Below are 18,772 nucleotides of genomic sequence, written 5' to 3' on the forward strand. Positions count from 1 at the left end.
TAGATGACAAAACACAAAAAAGCCAAGCGGCCTGCTCAGAGCCACCCAGTTGGTGAGGTAGGATATATGTCTCCCCAGAGCCAGTGCCATTTCCTGGAATGTTATTACATCAAGCCCTATTCCTAGGGGCCTTAAGAAGATGTGGGTCCCCAAAGGAATTTAAGATCTATTATGGGGATTTTAAATGGTCCAGAGAGCCTGTGGAGGCAGGCAAGCACCCAGAGATTTTGCTGTAGGGCTCCCTGGCAGAGTCTTACAGACAGGGTAAACATGCCACACCTCAGGTGGGAAAACAATGTAAGGCACATTTCACTTCTTGATGCAGACCATCTCTGCAGGGCATTTTTGGGGCATGAAAGGTCAGGGAAAATGCTTCCACAAGGGGTTTATCTTTGAGAGGATCACCCAAAATCACCAATGCAAGTCAAAGCCAATTAACTGCCATCTTTCTCCCTCTCTAATATGGTCACTAACTTGGAAAGAAATGTCTCACAATGCACAGCACAGGCCAAGCTTTGAGTCACAGTTTCTTCTGTGACCAAGAGGTCAAGGATTTCAGTCAAGCCTTCTGACCTTGTTTACTGACACTCTCCAATACCCTGAGTCAGCAGGTGACAATGTGTAACAGTTACAAAGGGTCACAGGGCCAAGTTTTCAGTCACCCTATATTGTCAGTTTGAATGGGAATTTCCCAGGCTCTTATCCACTGGAAAAATGCTGTCTGCCAAGGTCCAGCTCATCTCTCTGTTATGACCATAGGTCTCTAGGTGCTCCACCTCTTGCAGCCAATCTTGCATCCCAATAAGGAAAGAGAAGACCAGGGACAGTGGTGTAGCATTGCAATCCCAGTGCTGGGAAAGCAGAGAGACAAGTCTTTCTATGTCTCTGGCTCTGACAGAACAGTCAGCCTAGCTAGCTTGGTGAATTCTAGGCCAGAGACCCTGTCTCAAAAAATACAAGGTAGACAGAAACCGAGGAATCACACACACACACACACACACACACACACACACACACACACACACACACAAGGGAGACAGAGATAGAGAGAGGACAGACAGTTTTGTATACCCCTAACTCCAGCATTAAGGAGGGCAAGGCAGGAGAATTATGAATTTGTGAGCAGCTAGAACTACATGGTAAAATTCTATCTCAAAATCTGAATTATACTCCTCGTGTGAAACATACACACCTCCATTTACAGAACCACACAGGGTCCTCTGTGCCTTCTACTCCACCCCTCATGTTCTTCTTTCTGTTTCCTGTTCCTACAATGTCATAGCTGTTGAGAATCTGGTGGTCTCCATGGGAACCTGCTCAGGGAACATTTTGAAAATGATGGAGAGGTACAGCAGGCTGAGAGGTTCTGTGGAAAACAGGGCAGGCCTTTTCTGCTTTTACCTGGGAAAGACTCTGAGCTATCACACACCATGTATGGGTGGCTGATTTAATAATCTTATCTCTTTGCTGTTCCACCTCTTGGTTCACAGTGTTTCTTCTTTTCTAAATTGTTCTCTATGTATCTGACTTGACTGACATTTCTCTCTTTAGACTGTAGGCTCCTGGGAGATGGGGACAATGGCCATTTTCCTTTAGTATAGAGTCTAATGTACTGTTCATAACCATGACATTGAAGAATTGGCATCTGATGATGACTAATGAAACTTCAGGGCTGGGCTGGGCTGGGTGGGAAGAATCGCCATTTCTGGAGGCATTTTAGGGAGGCTACCACTTATTTAGAAACTCATGTGGATGTAAGACTAAGCTATTTGTAAGGAAATAACTTTTGAATGAGCCTCTTCAGTGGTAAAGCTCAGCCAATGGGATTCCTGCCACACATAAGAATGTCTGCCAAGAGGAACTCCTGGTGTGGCTGTAAAGTTCTTGGGTTTTGGTGGTGGCGCAGTCAATTTGGCGTTGGATATAGTTAGCATCCTGGTCTTTTGTTCTGTGAGCTCCCAGCAGCCTGACAGCTTAGGCATATGGGCTTTCTGGATTTCCACATGGTTATGTCAAAGAAAGCCAGTCTAAACTAACTCAAGGTTCTTTGAGTCCCAGGCATACAGACTTGCTGTGTGTGGTCACAGAAGAGGAGGGAGACTTGGGAGTCGTTAGCCACATCTTACAGTGGCTGTGACAGAGTGTTAGAGGGGGTGATACAAACTTAACTCAGTGATGACTCAAGTCTGAGAAGGCTAGGGCTGAACCCAGCTGAGGCTTGGCTTGCTCTGGATGCATTGGATGTGAAGGCAACTGCAGCCTTCAGAGACAGAACAGAGAAGCCCATCCCTGGGAAATGCTGACTTCCAGACAGAGAAGCCGATGGCTCATTCCGGGCAGCAAACCACTGTATCCTTATAGAAATGATGGGACAGGGCTTCAGCGATGCCAAGGACATGCTGGTAGGTACCTTCACTGCTGTGCCCTGGCCTCCTAGCTACTTCTCAACATGTGATTATTGTTCATTTTTTCCCTCACACATTAAAAAATAAAACAGATCCTAAGACTCCAAGAGGTCATTTACTCAAGGTCATGGTTATGGATTGAACTGTGCCCTCTCTAAACTATTTCTCAAAAATATTTTCCTTTTTAAATTGTGTGTGTGTGTGTGTGTGTGTGTGTGTGTGTCTGTGTGTCTGTGTGTCTGTGTGTGTCTGTGTATGTGCGTTCAGGTGCCTAAGGAGGCCTTAAGAGGGCACTGCACCCCTTGGAGCTGGAGTCACAGGTGGTTGTAAGTGCCGGATGTAGGTGCTGGGAACTGAACTTGGGTCCCTCCTAGAGCAGTATGTGCTCTTAACCCTTGAGCCATCTCTTCAGCCCCTCAAATTTACTGTTAACATTCCAATCATGGTTCCTTAGAAAGCAACTAGATTTTGAATTTACCTTTAAAGAGGTAATTAAATGAGATCATAGGGATGGAGTCCTCATCCAACAGGATCAGTGTCAAAAAGAAAGAAGAAGGAGGAGGAGGAACAAGAAAAAGTAGAAGAAAGGAAAAAGGAGGAGGAAAAAGAGGAGGAAAAAGAGGAGGAAGAAGGAAGAAGAGGTAGATGATGATGGGGGTGGGGTGAGGTGGGGGACAGGACATCAAGGATGCTGCAACAGAGCAAAGGCCACCAAAGACAGAGAGAAGGCAGCCAATTGCAGGCCAGAGAGAGAGGTCTCTGGAGAGATTAAACCCTGCCTACATCTGATCTTGGCCTTCTCCTCCAGAACTGTGAGAAATGCATTTCTATGTTTAATCCCTTCACCCGAATGATGGCACTTTCTTGCAGTTGCCCAATGTGACTGATTCAGTAGCACTACAAAAATGGATTAATATCCAAGTCCATGCTTGGAAACGGAGACTCTAAATGTTCACTTTGATCTTGTTTCAACTAGTGCTATCTTCAAGCCAAAGTTTGAGATCTGGATGCCTGGACCTTTAGCTATTGTTTTTGTTTGTTTGTGTTTGCAGGGCTGGCAATGGAATCCAGGACCTCAAGCATGGTGGCCAAGAATGCTACCTACCACTGAACTACATTGTAGCCATAGCTGTTGTTTCCCAACTAAGAATCTGACTGCTATTGTCTCTGGTTCCTGGGGGCTGACACTATAATTCTTGACTTTTCAAGTAGCAAGATAATTTTTTAAATCACATTTATTTATTTGAGTGGGGCACATGCCATAGCACACATATGGAGGCCAGGGGACAACTTGCCGATGTCTATTCTCTCTTTTCATCATGCAGGTTCCGGGGATTGAACTCAGGTCATCAGGCTTAGTGCCAGGCACTTTACCCACTGAGCCATCTCACCAGCCCCAATGGGAGAGTTGATGAGTTTAAGGTTATGTCAATAAAATGACTTGGGATGGAAGCTGGTTACCATGAAGACCAACCCCATGGTTCGAAACCTGGATGCCTTGTGCTCAGATTGATGGTGAAACAAGAAAAATGGCACAAATGCAGGGAACTAGGCAATGCAGTCTATCCAAAGACTGCCCTTTATTCTGATTTCATCTCCTTGGGGGGGGGTGTCTTTTTATTATGTAAATGGTTGTGGTATATGACAATATTTGTTTTATACCTCCATTTAGCAAAGAAAATGAACTATTCCAGGATGCCTGACTCACTTGGTTCCAATATACCATACACACACACACACACACACACACACACACACACACACACACAGAGAGAGAGAGAGAGAGAGAGAGAGAGAGAGAGAGAGAGAGAGAGAGAGAACGAGAGAGAGAGAGAGAGAGAGAGAGGAGAGCGGAGAGGTTGGGGCTCTAGTGGTACAGGCCTAAGTTCAAGGTCAGCCTAGATAATTAAGTGAGCTGCTACAGCAGAATAAACAACAGAGCACAAAGCAAAGCAAAACACTTTTAAAAGTTGAGGTTGCAGCTTGCTGGTACAGAACTTGTCAACCATGTATCTTTATAATTTTTAATCCCCCCCCCCTTTTTTTTGAGCTGAGAACTGAACCCAGGGCCTTGCGCTCTACCACTGAGCTAAATCCCCAGGTCTGTGATCCACTCCCCTGCACTGCCTCTACTCATAAGTCATGCAAGCAAGTTCCAGAAAAGCAGACAGTTTGCTGTCTCCTGTGTGGGACTCTTACAGGCCAAGTACACCTCTAATCCTTGTAGCATGATCCTAATTAGTCTAATCAATAAAAACCAGGAGTCAAATCTCAGAGTAATAACCTGAAAGATCAGAGAAGCAAAGGAGCAGCCACTAGTGACTTCTTACTTCTCGTGATCCCCAGACCAAAAGTGGGGCCGAGATCCTGTCTCCAACCATCTTATGTTCCTGTCTCCACCTCCTGAGTGTGCTGGGATTAAAGGCATGAGCCTTCCAAGTGCTGAGTTCAAGGGTGTGAGCCACAACCGTGTGGCTTCTATGGTTAACTAGTGGCTAGTTAGACCCTCTGATCTCCAGGCAAGGTTCATTTGCCAGAACTCAAACAAAATATCATACAAGAAATCCAGCTGCTCTGGACCTTTACCAGTCAGGTTCCAGATGTCCTGAGCCTCCTCCCACATTGACTGAGCAATGCTAGTGGTGTTCCTCTAGGAACATACTTCGAGAACTACAGGTTTCAAACAACTGCATTCATTCCACTCCCCTGTGAGCGACCAGCTAAGACATGAGGCTATGAGCCACTACTGCTGGGTGGGAAGATAGGGCAGGCTTGGGGACCATCTGGGAAACTTTTCCCTCAATGAAGAGTCCTCTTCATGTTGTTACAAGGAGATGATATGTGGGATAGCTGGGCTGGCTGCCTTGTGACAATATACTCATTCTTGTTGTCAAGGACATAGGCTAAGGGCCACAGGGTTTATCTAGAATCAACTTAACCCAGTATCACTGAGCCAAAAGTCAGACTGTGTTGGAGGACAACCATTTTTATCTTATCCAAGAGTATAGTTTGGGATCTGGAGAGATGGCTCAGTGGCTAAGAACTTTGGTTGTTCCTCTAGAGGACCTGTGTTTGGTTCCCAGGACCCATGACAAGTAGCTTATAACCACCTGTAATTCTAGCCCCAGGGGCATCTGATAACCTCTAGCTTCCTTGGGTCCTGCAGTCATGTGCACATACCCACATATACGGACACACATGCAGCTAAAATACAAATGAAAGTCTTAAGAAAAGAGTACAGTTTGGTGAGAGAAGTGTTGGTGAATCAAGGGTACATAGGATATAACTGCTCTACTTCATGTATATATGTATGTATATATATATATGTATATATATTTATATATTTGTGTGCTATATGCATGTGTACTTGTTTATACATGTGAGTCCTGTAATAGTGTCAATGTGTCATGTAGGTGTAAGTACATATATGTGAGTGCATGTGTGTATGAGTGTTATTGGTTTGCATAAGTGTTTGGGTAAGTGTGTGCATTTGATAGACCCAACAACACTGAAGGTAATTTCAGTATTTCAATACCAAGATATGCATTAGTTTATGGGTCAGTTGACTCATCTCCAGAAGAGAGTGAAAAGCAACAATTTCCTGGACATGCTTATATGTCTCTATAACTCACATATGGTACAATGGAATGAGGTTCCCAGGTGGTCTGGAGGATTACTGTAGTTCTAAATGACCCTAGTATGAAATATAGAGATATTAGTCTACCGATGCTCTTTTTGTTATTTTATAAACCACTGACACTGTTATGAGCATAAGGAAGGCAGAGTGGAAGAATGCTTGTACAGGATTTTTGATAAACCCAACATATGGCCCAGTTTATTATAGCAATATATCTTACAATCCATCAACAATTTAAAACTGAACAATCACTATACTGGTCTATTACCACACTCAAAGGACTCCATGTGGAATTTTAAAACTGCCTTCCCTAAAAGGGAAAAAAATCCTTAATCAGTGTGTGCTGGCCCTGAAGCATTCTTTTGGGGAATAGGGTTCTCCAGGGAATCCTGGGACGTTGCTACAATTCCAGCAGCCTTCTTGGTCACACAGGACTCTGAGCCTTGCAGTGCAGCGGAATGTGTTTGAATGCCCCAAGACACCAGTCCCACTGTGCACTATAAAACATGGGTCAGGGGGACAGCAACCTCTATGAAAGGTACACAGGCCTTCTGGGAAATAGCAGTTAATACACGGCCTTGAACTTGTGGTAACCCGAGTCTGAGTCATAGGCTGAGAAATCCAATCACAGCCTTGCTTATAAGGAAGAAGATGTGCCTTCCATTTTTAACTTTCTCACAGATCACAGCCAGTATGATCCAGCCATACAGCCTTGTGCTTTGCCATCACTTAACACCAAGTACTAAGGATGAGTCATTCATAAAGTATTGTCATGGCAACTGTCAAGCTCATTTGCGCCTATTTTATCCTCAAGAATGATGAGTGATCAGGTTTGACATCATTGGAGCATGAAACTTAATTCAGTCCTCTAGATGGTTATCTAGATCCTGTACAAATACATGCACATAAATTTCCCTCACCATCTCATGACCTTGTCATGTGAGTTATATGTGACATTGGGAAGATGAGCAGTGGTGACCAGGACCTGTGAAAAGATCAGGTGATAATGTCAGGCAGTTAAAATGTGTTTTGGTGGACTGTCAGTCCATTACTTGTCCAGTTACCCTAGCTGAACACTACAAATATGCCTTGAAGTCTTGAGCACAATCACATGGAAGACAAATTAATTAGAAATAACACTCCTACAATTAATGTAACAGTCCATTATCTTCTACACACCCCTCCCCAAAGCCAAGGCTAACATTCCCATTTTACAGATGAGGCAGCAAAGGCAGATGACTGCCCAGGTTGTCATAGCTACCAAATGGTGAAATATAAGCTCTGGGTGTCAGCTGAGAGATGCTTGCCAAGTTGCTAGAGGCTCTTCTGAGCACAGCACATGCTCAGATTCATTCATGCATAATCAGAAATCTATGAAACACAAATTAGCATAGATTTACTGATAGAATTAAAGGAGCTAGAAGCTAATGCTCCTGTTTACAGAGGAAGATACTGAAGCTCAAAGAGGCTATCTAACTTGTCAATGTCATAGAGTTACTAAGTGCCAGACTCAGGTTTAAACAGGAATGGTCTCAGTGTTCTGGAGCCCGAAGGCATGGCTCTGAGTTGGCTCTCTATCACTTGTTAGCTGTGAAACTCACATGCTCTCTGTGCCCTAATTTTCTTATCTGATAAATGGGAACACTAACAGTCACCTATATTGTAGAGTGATGGGGCTGATCGGATGGTCCAGCTCTTTAAATAGAACCAGGTACAAAAATAAATGTTTGCTAACTAAATTAGCTAATATAATGATAAGTAAATGACAAACCATTTCCCAAAACATCTGAGAAATGGCTTATGCAATTAAAAATCAATTTTCATTGAACTATGTATGAATGCATATATTTGCATAAAGGACACTTGAATTTTCTATCATCTTATATCTAAGTAGAATAACAATTTCTGACTCATGGGTTAGTCTCTGTTAAGACTATTAGTGACAAGGGACACATTTGTGGGGTTAGACGTCCTCTATTTATGGAACATTAGACAAAGGACTTTGCAGCTAAAAGAAATTTAGCTTAACCATCAGCCTAAGACTATGGAGAAGTCATGCGGTTGTCTTTGCTTCTAATTGCAGAGCCATTCATTGCAATTAGGAATCTCAGGCAGCAACTGTGATGGCCCAGGGCAACCCCTTCTTCACCTCTTTGACATACTGCCTCTTGTTCACAGGCTATGGGTGAGACTTTGGAGGTGCTTGAGAACCTAAAGAGAAATTCAAATACTGAGTAGCTTTTGAGAGGAAATATGTCACAGAGCTTCTGGGAAAAAATACCTGGTTATGTTGTGTAAGACACACTGGTGATGTCTAAACACACTGGAGCAGGCAAGTACTGCTTCAGGACTCCAGGCCAACTGTGTCACAGTAAGACTGTGGGGGAGCACTGTGTCTACATTTGGGTGTCCTCTGCCAAGGACAGAAAAGGCCAAGCCCTTATCAGGGGGATATACTGATAAGATGTAGGGATGAGGGTATATTGAATAAACGAACCAAGAGTGCAGGCGCTTGGTTCGCTGGCGACTTGGGGGCTCGTTCTCAGAGCAGATGCAAGAAGATGCCACCTACATCTGGCGATGAGGGGTCTAGGTACTAGGGTTGAGTGTGGAGTTGGACACACCACACTTATGAGCTGCCATGGAGACTTGCAAGTAGCTGGAGGTGTATGATGGGGGCTATGTAGGATGTGAAATTCATCCATACAGCTGGGATGGTTTTATACTTAGCTCTGTGCTTAGTGTGCATTTGGGAAAACAGTGGTTTAAGGGTTAAGGAGTTATTGCACAAGGAAAGAAGAGTCCAGTAACACTCGAGTGGCTAAGATCCACTTTCTGTTCCTTCCTCTACCACCTCTCATAGTTGAGGATGCTGTCTACCTCCCCATCCCACTTTGTGCTGGGTATGATAAGCCCCAGCAAAAAGAGCACATAGGCCTCCACATGTCTCCCAGGGTCCTTCCTTACCAGAGAGGACAGGATCCATGGGTAGCAATGCAGGAAAAAGGAGAGCTGTCCCCACCATCATAGAATAAGCAGTGACAACACAGCCCATTTGTAGAACAAGAAGCAGTGACAAAACTTGTAATGAGTGTATTGTGGTCTGCATGAGAATGGCCCCATAGGCTCATGCATTTGAATGCTTGGTCCCCACTTGGTGAAACTGTTTGGGAAGGATTAGTAGGTAAGGCCTTGTTGTAGTGGGAATGACCTTGCTGGAGGTGTGTCACTGGGGATGGGCTTGGAGGTTTCAAAAGCCCCATAGCAGGCTCAGGCCCAGGCTCAGTCTCTCTCTCTCTCTCTCTCTCTCTCTCTCTCTCTCTCTCTCTCTCTGCTGTCTCTGGATTAGGATGTAAGGCTCTCAGCTACTGCTCCAGTGCCATGCCTGTCTGCTTCCCATCATGATGATGATGGACCAACCCTCTAAAATGATAAATAACCTCCCAATTAAATGCCTTATAAGAGTTGCCTTGGTCATGGTGTTCTTCACAGCAATAGAGCAGTAACTAAGATGGCATGGCATGGTCTAAATCATTCATCCCCTCTAGATACTGACTCTTAGCCCAAAGGGAAGAGCAGCTGGACCACCATAGCATCGTAGTATATGCAGAACAGATGACCCAGTAAGCTAGTATCTCAATGGGGCAATGCACCAAAATCAGTAAGAGAGTTACAGATGCAAACCAGCACCAACCCTTGGCCGTGTCAACCTCTGGGTTCCTTCTGGTCACTCATTCTCTTCATGAAGACCAGCTTCTCCTCACCATTTCCAGACCTTCCTTAAAGGTGTGCACAGAGGTGCGTGCGTGTGTGTGTGTGTGTGTGTGTGTGTGTGTGTGTGTGTGTGTGTGTGTATTTCATTTGTTTCCTCTATCAGCAAGATCATTCATGTTCTGCTGACCTGTGCCTTGGGCTATGGGCTGAGCTTGTTTAGTTCATCCTGTCCCTTCTCATTCCTCCTTAACAAGGAGCACATAGTTCCCAGGCCTCTCGTGAGGGTCCTTATGTGTTCTCTTATAGCACAACCCAAGAGTATCTGTGGAAATAGTTTTGGAAAGGACCCAGTAGGAAAACCAAAGCCAAAATAAAATGAGAGAAAGGCACTTTAGCGAGCTTCCAAGGAAGGGAACTCAGTACGTCTTCCTTTGCTCATTCTGCCAATGTTGGTGCTGCTCCATGAGAGCATTTCTAAACCACACTAAGATTGGCTTCAGGGGAGAAATGGGGCACAGAGGAGCAGCAGGAGAGGAAGCAGGAGGGCATGGGGGAATGGGAGCTCTGTTGCTAGGCAACCAGCATCCTGGACCAGTCAGCCCTGGGGCTGGAGATGCTGAAGTGGCCTGCTCCCCACCCTTGCCCTTTTTGTGCTTGGCTGAGCTGTCTGGCTCTGCCGTGTATGTGCGAGGGCATTCCCAGGTGGTAGCATCAATATGATACCTGCTACTCTGCTCCCTCTCACAACCCCCAGGGAGACTGGGCTTTGCCTCTGTTTGCAACCAGCACAGAAAGAGATGCTCACTGACCACCACCACCCCCTGAATTGTTTCAAAAGTCCTTTCTGGAGAGGAGAAGGTTTGACATCTCCTTGCTCCTCCCCAAAGGGGACACTATTTATCCGTGTGCACAGACTTCATGAACTGTTTCTTATTCCTCCATGCTGTTAAATGAACTTTTGATGACATATGGAATTACCACCACGTCATCTGTCTATAAACGATCGTCACATTTGTTTGCTTTACCATGTGCCTTTAAGATGTTAAATATTATTGGCCACCCCCAGGGGCTGGAGAGACATCTGTTTTGCTCATTTGGTACTGTGCCTGTTTCACAGAACAGAGCCCAATAAATGATGTTGGCAATCACACTGAAGGCAGAGGTCAGCTCACCACGGTGCTGTCCCACACCCCTCTGGCTCTTCTTGATGAGGTGGCCTGGGAGGTCCAGGACAGAAGGTTTATGATGCTCAGTCCCTTTGTCTACTCCTAGCCTCTGCACGCATCTTTAGCCCTTGGCTGAGGCAGGAACTCCGGTGAATGGAGCACAGAAGGAGACAGATGGCAGATATGGCCCAGGCTTCGGCAGACGGACCAGCCAGCCAATCGGAAGACACCATCTGCCCACCCTGCTCAGCTGAGAAGACATGGAATCAACTCATCTTTTTTTTTTTTTTTTTTTTTTTTTTTTCTTGGCAACATGTAACATGTGCTTTGGGGGAATTCCTGGTTTGCTTGGGAGAAACCAATCCTTTTATATCTTTTAGAGAATGTTAACCATGAAGGGGCTGGGAGGGTGAATGTGTATGTAGGCACACACCCACAAAGTCTGATCATTTATTCTATGCGGCACTATTAGAGTCTAGACTTTTAAAAAATCAATTTATTTATTTATTTTTTATGAACATTGGTGTTTTGCCTACATGTATGTCCTTGTGAGGGTGTTAGGACCTCTGAAGCTGAGGTTACAGACAGCTGTAAGCTCCAGTGTAGGTGATGGGAGTTGAACTCAGGACCTAGGGAAAAGAGCAGCTAGTGCTCTTAACTGCTGAGCCATCTTTCCAGCCCCCAAAGTCTAGACATTAAAAAAAATGTAAGTTATACACCTGTTTTTCTAGTCCATAGTAGGCAGTGTGTCAACTTTGTCTCCAAGTACTACCTTATTTAAAGCCCACACTAGCTTCCTTACACATCAAGACTAATACACACCAGTGTCTCTGTTAGAGAAAAGCATGGTTGGTAACAATCACCTCACCTACTGTCCTGTCAGCATCTCTACACCAGAGAATGAAAGCCCTTGGTCCCCTGCCATCAAATGCATCTCAGCATGGCTGTGAAACTTTATGAGTTGGTGGTTTTTCTTTTTCTCTGAGCCTGCTCTGAGGTTCTCAAATGCAAACATTGTAGAAGACATCACATGTGGTGATGTCAAAAGGTTGGGCACCCCTAGATTAGAAACTGAGTTCAAAGGAAAGGAAAGGGCTAGGGAGATAGACCAGTTGATAACGTGCTTACCTTACAGGCATGAGGATCCCAGAAATTTTTGACTTAGGGACCTTTCCAATATTAGAGGCATAAGAAATGGCGGCACCATCTAGTTATCTTCCTAACTTCTGTTGGGAAACACCAACTCCTTAGAGTCTCCCTCATTTCTCAGAACTGTGGGTGTTCTATGTTCCTCTGTTTTAAAAGAAATGGGCAGTTTGAATTTTTCTGCCACCAGCCACCAAGAGACTAGGTTAGAGGGGACAGGCATGGTCATCCTCAGGCAAATTAAACTGAGTACGCCACCTCACATCACACTGCAGCTTCCTAAACACAGCAGGAATCAAGAGCAGCGGCAGCAGTGGTCATCTATGCTGGCGGATAGGACTTCAGTGTGTAAAGCTTTATGATGTGAGGTGAGAAAGTTGGCAGAGCAAAATATCTACTCATGAAAGGTGATGGGAAAAGCAGAGAAATGAGGCGGTCTGGGCTAAGAAGGCTAATGTCTGTTTTCTTGAGTTAGCTTGCTTTCCTGTCAAGTAGGATATGGTCCAGTATCCTAAGCCTGCAGGGAACCATGCTAGGAAGAGCCACACCTCCACCATTCAATTCTACTGAAAGTGAAGTCTATTTTTAAGACACCCAGGAGGAAAGATCCAGAACCTTCCCTGGGAACAGTCAATAGGCTTATAACGTATGGAAATTCTTCTAAGTCCTTCTTAAGTTCTTCTCACCAGTACTAAACACATTGCCTGTGTTTTGTTTTGAGTTAGGATCTGGCTAAGAAGCCTTGGCTGGCCACTGTAAACTAGGCTTGTCTCAAGCCAACATTGATATTCCCGTGTCTTCTCTCTGAATGCAGAGATTAATGGCATGCATCACTATCCCCAGCTTCCCTGCCCTGTGCCCCCTGCTTTTTTTTTTCTTTCAAAATACTCCTTCAATCAGGCATTCCAATCAGAAAAAAGGAAAATAACTTTAAAGGAACAACACTGGAAAGACAGGAGAAGCTGAGCTGAACACAAACAAGTCCGATGCCCCAAGTCCGGCTGCCAATGTTTTAAGAAGACACTGACTGAGAAACCCAGATGAGGGTGGCCTCTTACTCTGATGCAGTCTTTTTGCTTTGAATTTTTAGTAAATATGTCAGTATTAGGAAGTTTTGGTGACAGAGCAAGGCACCCCAGGTTGGAGGGTGACCTGGGTGCTGCCTGTACCCTCTCATGATAAGGGTGAGCACTCTTTTCACCTCTCCAGCTGTTCCCAGGGGAATTTAAGGACACAAGGAGCCACACGGGTATCAAAAAGTGCCTGTGAATTTAGGGTAAATTCCTGTCAGGTTCTCCAGGTGCTCTGTTGACTTTCTGTCCTCCTTCGTAGGGTCAGGTTTCATTTACTAGGGCAATTGGGGTTTTGAAAGAGATTTCCTTAAGTGATGCCAAACTGCTTTCCAGGTTAAGCATCTCATGACAGAATTGTGGCCACAATTTTTTCTGGAAACATTATGTTAACAGTGATCAAGTTTACATGACCGCATGAAATTATTTAGGTGGGTTTCCAGCACCACAAGGTGATGGCCAGCAAGAGAGAGTGCGCAGTTGAAGTCAATTCAGCTTACTTCTGGAACATTTATGCTACAGGTTTACACAATTCTGAGAGACTGAGATGAAGCCAGAAGAAACTCCTGAGATCATCACAAACAGCTGCTGACTAACAGTGGCACTTTGGCTTCTTCCACTGATGTCTCTGGTTGACCAACTTGTGTCAACCTGTTTGCTTCTCGGTGAGAGACAAATGATTCCCAAACTTGATTCCTGTTTTTATAAGCCTTTCCAGGTAAATGTGGCCTGGAAAATGCCTTTTTCCTTCACTCTTCAGCTCTGGGACTCCAGGTCAAAATGTTCTAAAAAGTATTTCTTAGTCCAGGGATTATGACAAATATTCCAAAATTATTCTTAACAAAATTGAAAACACTTTCAATATTTCTATATTTTAGTGTCTAAACTTATTACTCTATGAACATAAAATATCAAAACCAAGAATATGACAGGGGAGTCTAAATCAAAGTACTACAGAGATGCCTGCTCATCAGTGTTTATTTCAGCACTATTCACAATAGCCAGGATTTAGATGCCAATTAGATGCCCACCAACAGATGAATGGATAAGGGAAATGTGGTATATATGTAAAATAGAGTTTTAGTCAGCCATAAAAAAAATAAAATCACATCCTTTGCATGAGAGTAGATGATACATCTACTGCCATATACATGTAGAGCTCATCATGTTAAGTGAAACAAGTTTTATTTGCCTAAAAGGCAAATACCAGATTATCTCTCATATCTAGATTTGAGTATATACAACAAGAAAGCAGAATAGAGACTATGGGATGGGGGAGGAAGCAGTCTAAAGAGGGAGGGAAAAAGGGTAATAGAGACAGGCAAGAAAACCTAGTACATTGTATTTCATATGTAAAATGTAGATTTAGTGATGTGTGTGTGCACAAGCATGCAGGCACATGCAGAGTGGAATGCTTAGAGGAACAAGGAGACCAGCATGAGGGGAGGAGGAAGAGTAAGGGAGGGCGTGGGGGACAAACATGAGCCAAGCACAGTTAGCAGATATAAAACTGTCATAAGGACACGCAGTATTTTGTAAGCTAACTAAAACATTAATTAAAGGAACACACAAAGGTATGGAGCTAAAATGTCTGTGCCATTTACAACCTAGAGGTTTGGTCCACATGAGGTGGCGAACAGGACTGCCACGCTGAACAAGAGAACATTGTGAGAAGGAGGAAAAATGCAAATATTAAATTTGGCTTCAGTCCAAAAGCTTTAGCCTATTATACTGAGGTCCACTCTGCCATGAAGTTTGGAATCTTGTGTGTGTGTGTGTGTGTGTGTGTGTGTGTGTGTGTGTGTGCACATGTGTATACACTGTGTGTATGGAAAGATATCCTAAGCAGTTGGTCCTATGACAAGAAGTCCTCCAAGGAAGCAATAGGAAGATGCCTTAGGATCAGACATTCTGTCACTCAACAGGAAGTATTTAGTGATACCACATGCCAGGCATCGGCCTGCGCTCTAAGGACACAGTGCTTACAACACAAGCTAAGCTCATGAAGTGTGACTTGGGTTGTAAGAGAGACACTTAGATCAGGAGCAGCTAAGTGTAGGCTCCTGAGGAGAAGGTCAGTGAAAGCCACTGGGGATGAGGATGGAGAAGGCCTTCCATGCTGTGAACTGTTTGTAGGCTGAACAGAAATTAGCCATGCTCACGGGACAAGACATAGGAAGGCTGAAGTTCTAGGAAGAGGGACGAAATGGGACAGCATTTCCCACAAAGGGTGGGGGCAGCATGGGTTTCCTGACTGCCCAATGTAATTCTCTTTTGACTTTATAGAGTTCCAAATAGTTGTTCTCAAATTGTGTATCAGTAATGACATTTTTCTTGGACAAGTCATCTCAGCTGTTTTCTTCATCCTCTCCTAAGAATAGCTTGCTAATCAGCAGAAACTAAGCTGCTGGTTGTGGTCTCAATGCCTGTTCCAGATAGTGGCTCCTAAGGCCCCGAGCCTGGATTTTAGAAGAGCATGTGAAACACACCCCAAAGACCACTTCTCCATAAATGATTTAAAGTCCAAATGTCAGCAAGTGGAAGGCTCGTGTTCAGTATCTGCTTTCCCTGTGTTGCCTCACTCACCCAAATCAACGCACAGGCTGTAGGCTGTGGCATCAAGCCTTAAAGGATATAATCTAAAGTGTGGGTAAGCTACCCGAAATGATAAGGTAATCACAACACTTACTTGTAATAGGGGAAATTGTAAGGCAGAAAACTGTAAATGCACCTAAATGGATGAGTGATTAGATAACAATAATAGATCCATTTGTGGAATTTATTCGGCTCTTAACAAAGATAACAATTTGCCATGACATAGGAAATGCTAGGAAGGACACAGCTATGGGGGAAAATAAAGTACATAGCATGCATCTGTTATAATTGCAATATGCAACATATATAAGTAAGACAATGCCAGAAAGAAATCCCACCAGCGTAAGAATAATAACTGCTGTGTGTGTGATACGATTATGAGTCTTCCCAATTTTCTATAACACATTTATAATGGCTTTGTTATTGGAATCCTGTTGAAAGCATTAACTCTTAAAGTTTGTAATTGGATCATTTTTCAAGTCCAAGCAGCAGTCCAAGGCCACAGAGACAAATCTGCATATGAAAAATTTGCAATGTCTTGTATGCCCTGAGAATGAGCACGTAGGCAGCATTCCATCCCTATGACGAACTGAAACATCTTCATGGCAAGATGGCCTGCAGTTGCTGGACCTGGTGCTCATGTTTGTAATCCCAGGACATACATGCCTCTGTGTGTGTGTGTGTGTGTGTGTGTGTGTGTGTGTGTGAGAGAGAGAGAGAGAGAGAGAGAGAGAGAGAGAGAGAGAGAGAGAGAGAGAGAGAGAGAGAGTGTGTGTGTGATGGAAAAGGAGACTATCCTGGGAACAACATCAGAGACTATCAAACCAATAGGGTCACAAAAGTTGGAAATGAATCAGATTTCAAAGGTATTTAAGCTAGGTTTGAAATCATTCCATCATTCCCGAGGTTCTGGGTAAAGCACTGACCCTTTCAAGAGTCAGGTGAGCACAGCTAGGGTCTGGGATTCTGATGCTTTCGGTGGCTTCCTGAATTTTTTAATATGTACTCTCAGTTTGGGGAGAAACACACTGATTTCCCATCTCAGTTTCTCCAAATGTTTGCCATTGATAGAGACAGCAACCCAGGCCATGGGGTGAAAGGGAATTGTTAGCCCTCAGGGACAGACAGAGAACAGAGGTGCTTTTTCTTTCTTCAAGCACTATGAAAACTTAATTTGAAAAGAAGGAACTCACTCCCCTTTGAGGGCAACTGCGTCAGTTTTAGTGACATGGGAGTTATTTAGGTTACAATGCTGTTAACTCCTTCCAAGCAGAAAGAATAGCTAATGGTAGCTGCGGAAATTCTTTTTCTAGAAGTTCCTAACAAAAGGTTATATATACATTTGGCCTTGAACCCCAGAGGCATTCTGTACACAGAAATAGAATGAGCAAAAATAGCATACACACAAAACACCTTGGCATGTCCCAGTCATTGTCACACAGGTTTTGCTAAACAGAGATAGAAAAATAGTAGATAACCCCTTCCATCCATCACCAAAACCACCTCTGTAGCACATTCATTAATCACAGAAGAAGCTAGGGAAGTGGCCCCAGAGGGACTTACCTGTACTAGGAGCTCCAGCTTCCTGTCATCAAGGAGATGTACTTGACATCGACGGCCCTCCGTCATCTATGAGAGAAGACAAACAATGGGAACTGAGAATCTAGCAGTTGGACAAAGTTCTCGAAGGTCTGTGGGCTGAACTCCACCAGGCTCCATCCCTTGGTTGAGGCTTCCTTCACTGTGAGTTGGCCATATAATGCCAAGAAGTAGATGGACTATTGGTCATTCCAGAAAATATTTATGGAGCCCTTTCTGTGTACCAATAGGTATGATGGATTTCGTTAGACAGTGGCGCATAAGATGGTATCTGTGTCTTCAGGTGTTTACAACGCATGGAACAGATGTAAAATGAATTAGCAAACACACCTTTAACATACTGCTGGATGGTGGCGTTATTCAACCTTTATTTACTCTTCAATCTGTATTGCCATGGACAAAAGTCAAAGCTTAGGATGCCATCTTGGCCTCCTTTTCATCGTCTCCTTTGACGTCTTCCAAAAATGAGGCCTAGTCTAACTAACAAGCCCTAGTCCTGAGAGACTCTGTCTCAAGAAATAGAATGTTAAGGAGTATCACATGAGGTAGATTTCTGGCCTCCACATAGGTGCATACACACAGACTAGTACTTGCACACACTTGTATAAACACAAACACACCCACAGTCACATATACACAAAGTATAGATAATGGTAAGGTAGAGTAAGAGTTAGGATCCATAGACTTTGACTATTACCTTGATTGTCAAGGTAATTAATACTCAGTTTAATAAAATTATCAAAATTTAATTTTGATAATGGCTAGATTTTATACATAGTACCCCCAAAGTCTGTACAGTTTGAGTTTACTAGCTGGATCGAATACCACCGTTGAGGTTCCATGAGCTATAAGCCCCTTCCAGCTCAGTATCTTATGTGACTCTCCAGCAGCAGTTCTCAACCTGTGCATTGTGACCCCTTGGGGGGGGGGTAAAATGACCCTTTCTCAGAGGTTGCATATCAGATATCTGGCATATCAGATATTTACATTGTGCTTTATAACAGTAGCAAAATTACAGTTATGAAGTAGCAACAAAAATAATTTGATAGTTGTGGTCACCACAACATGAGGAGCTGTATTAAAGGGTCGCAGTGTTAGGAAGGTTGAGAACACTCTCTGCAACCTCTCTAAGGGCCATTCTTTCCCCCAGGGACCAGCTACAGCTACGTTAAACACGTGAAAGGATGCACTCAAGAAGATCCTGGCCTTATCACTCATCAAAGTCCTTGAGAGCGCCTTGTTCAGGGAAGATGGAAAGGATACCATGTCTTATTCCCCAGGAATTATTCTACCAAGTCCAAAGCTGTCATAGAATCCCATGAGAAAATGCCCTTTCTTTCTCCAAAGAAGGCATTCACCTCCCTTCTTCCCTGGATCTCTCTAGCTGGGGCTCTAAGGCAGACAGCACTGCTGTTTGGATATGGCTAATCTCAAGGGCTC

The 18,772-nt window shown here is 43.9% G+C and overlaps 1 protein-coding gene across 9 annotated transcripts in view; it reads right to left on the bottom strand.

Annotated features, from left to right (window-relative positions):
• Frmd4a (FERM domain containing 4A) overlaps positions 1–18,772 on the bottom strand; it is a 579,710-nt gene that overhangs the window by 165,913 nt on the left and 395,025 nt on the right. For all 9 annotated transcript variants that reach the window (XM_036187607.1, XM_036187611.1, XM_036187608.1 and 6 more), the window contains one exon: positions 17,297–17,362. In XM_036187607.1, the coding sequence (XP_036043500.1) occupies positions 17,297–17,362 (66 nt within the window). The remainder of the gene's footprint in view (positions 1–17,296; positions 17,363–18,772) is intronic.

This window comes from Onychomys torridus, chromosome 5 (assembly GCF_903995425.1).
Source record: "Onychomys torridus chromosome 5, mOncTor1.1, whole genome shotgun sequence".
NCBI lineage: Eukaryota > Metazoa > Chordata > Mammalia > Rodentia > Cricetidae > Onychomys > Onychomys torridus.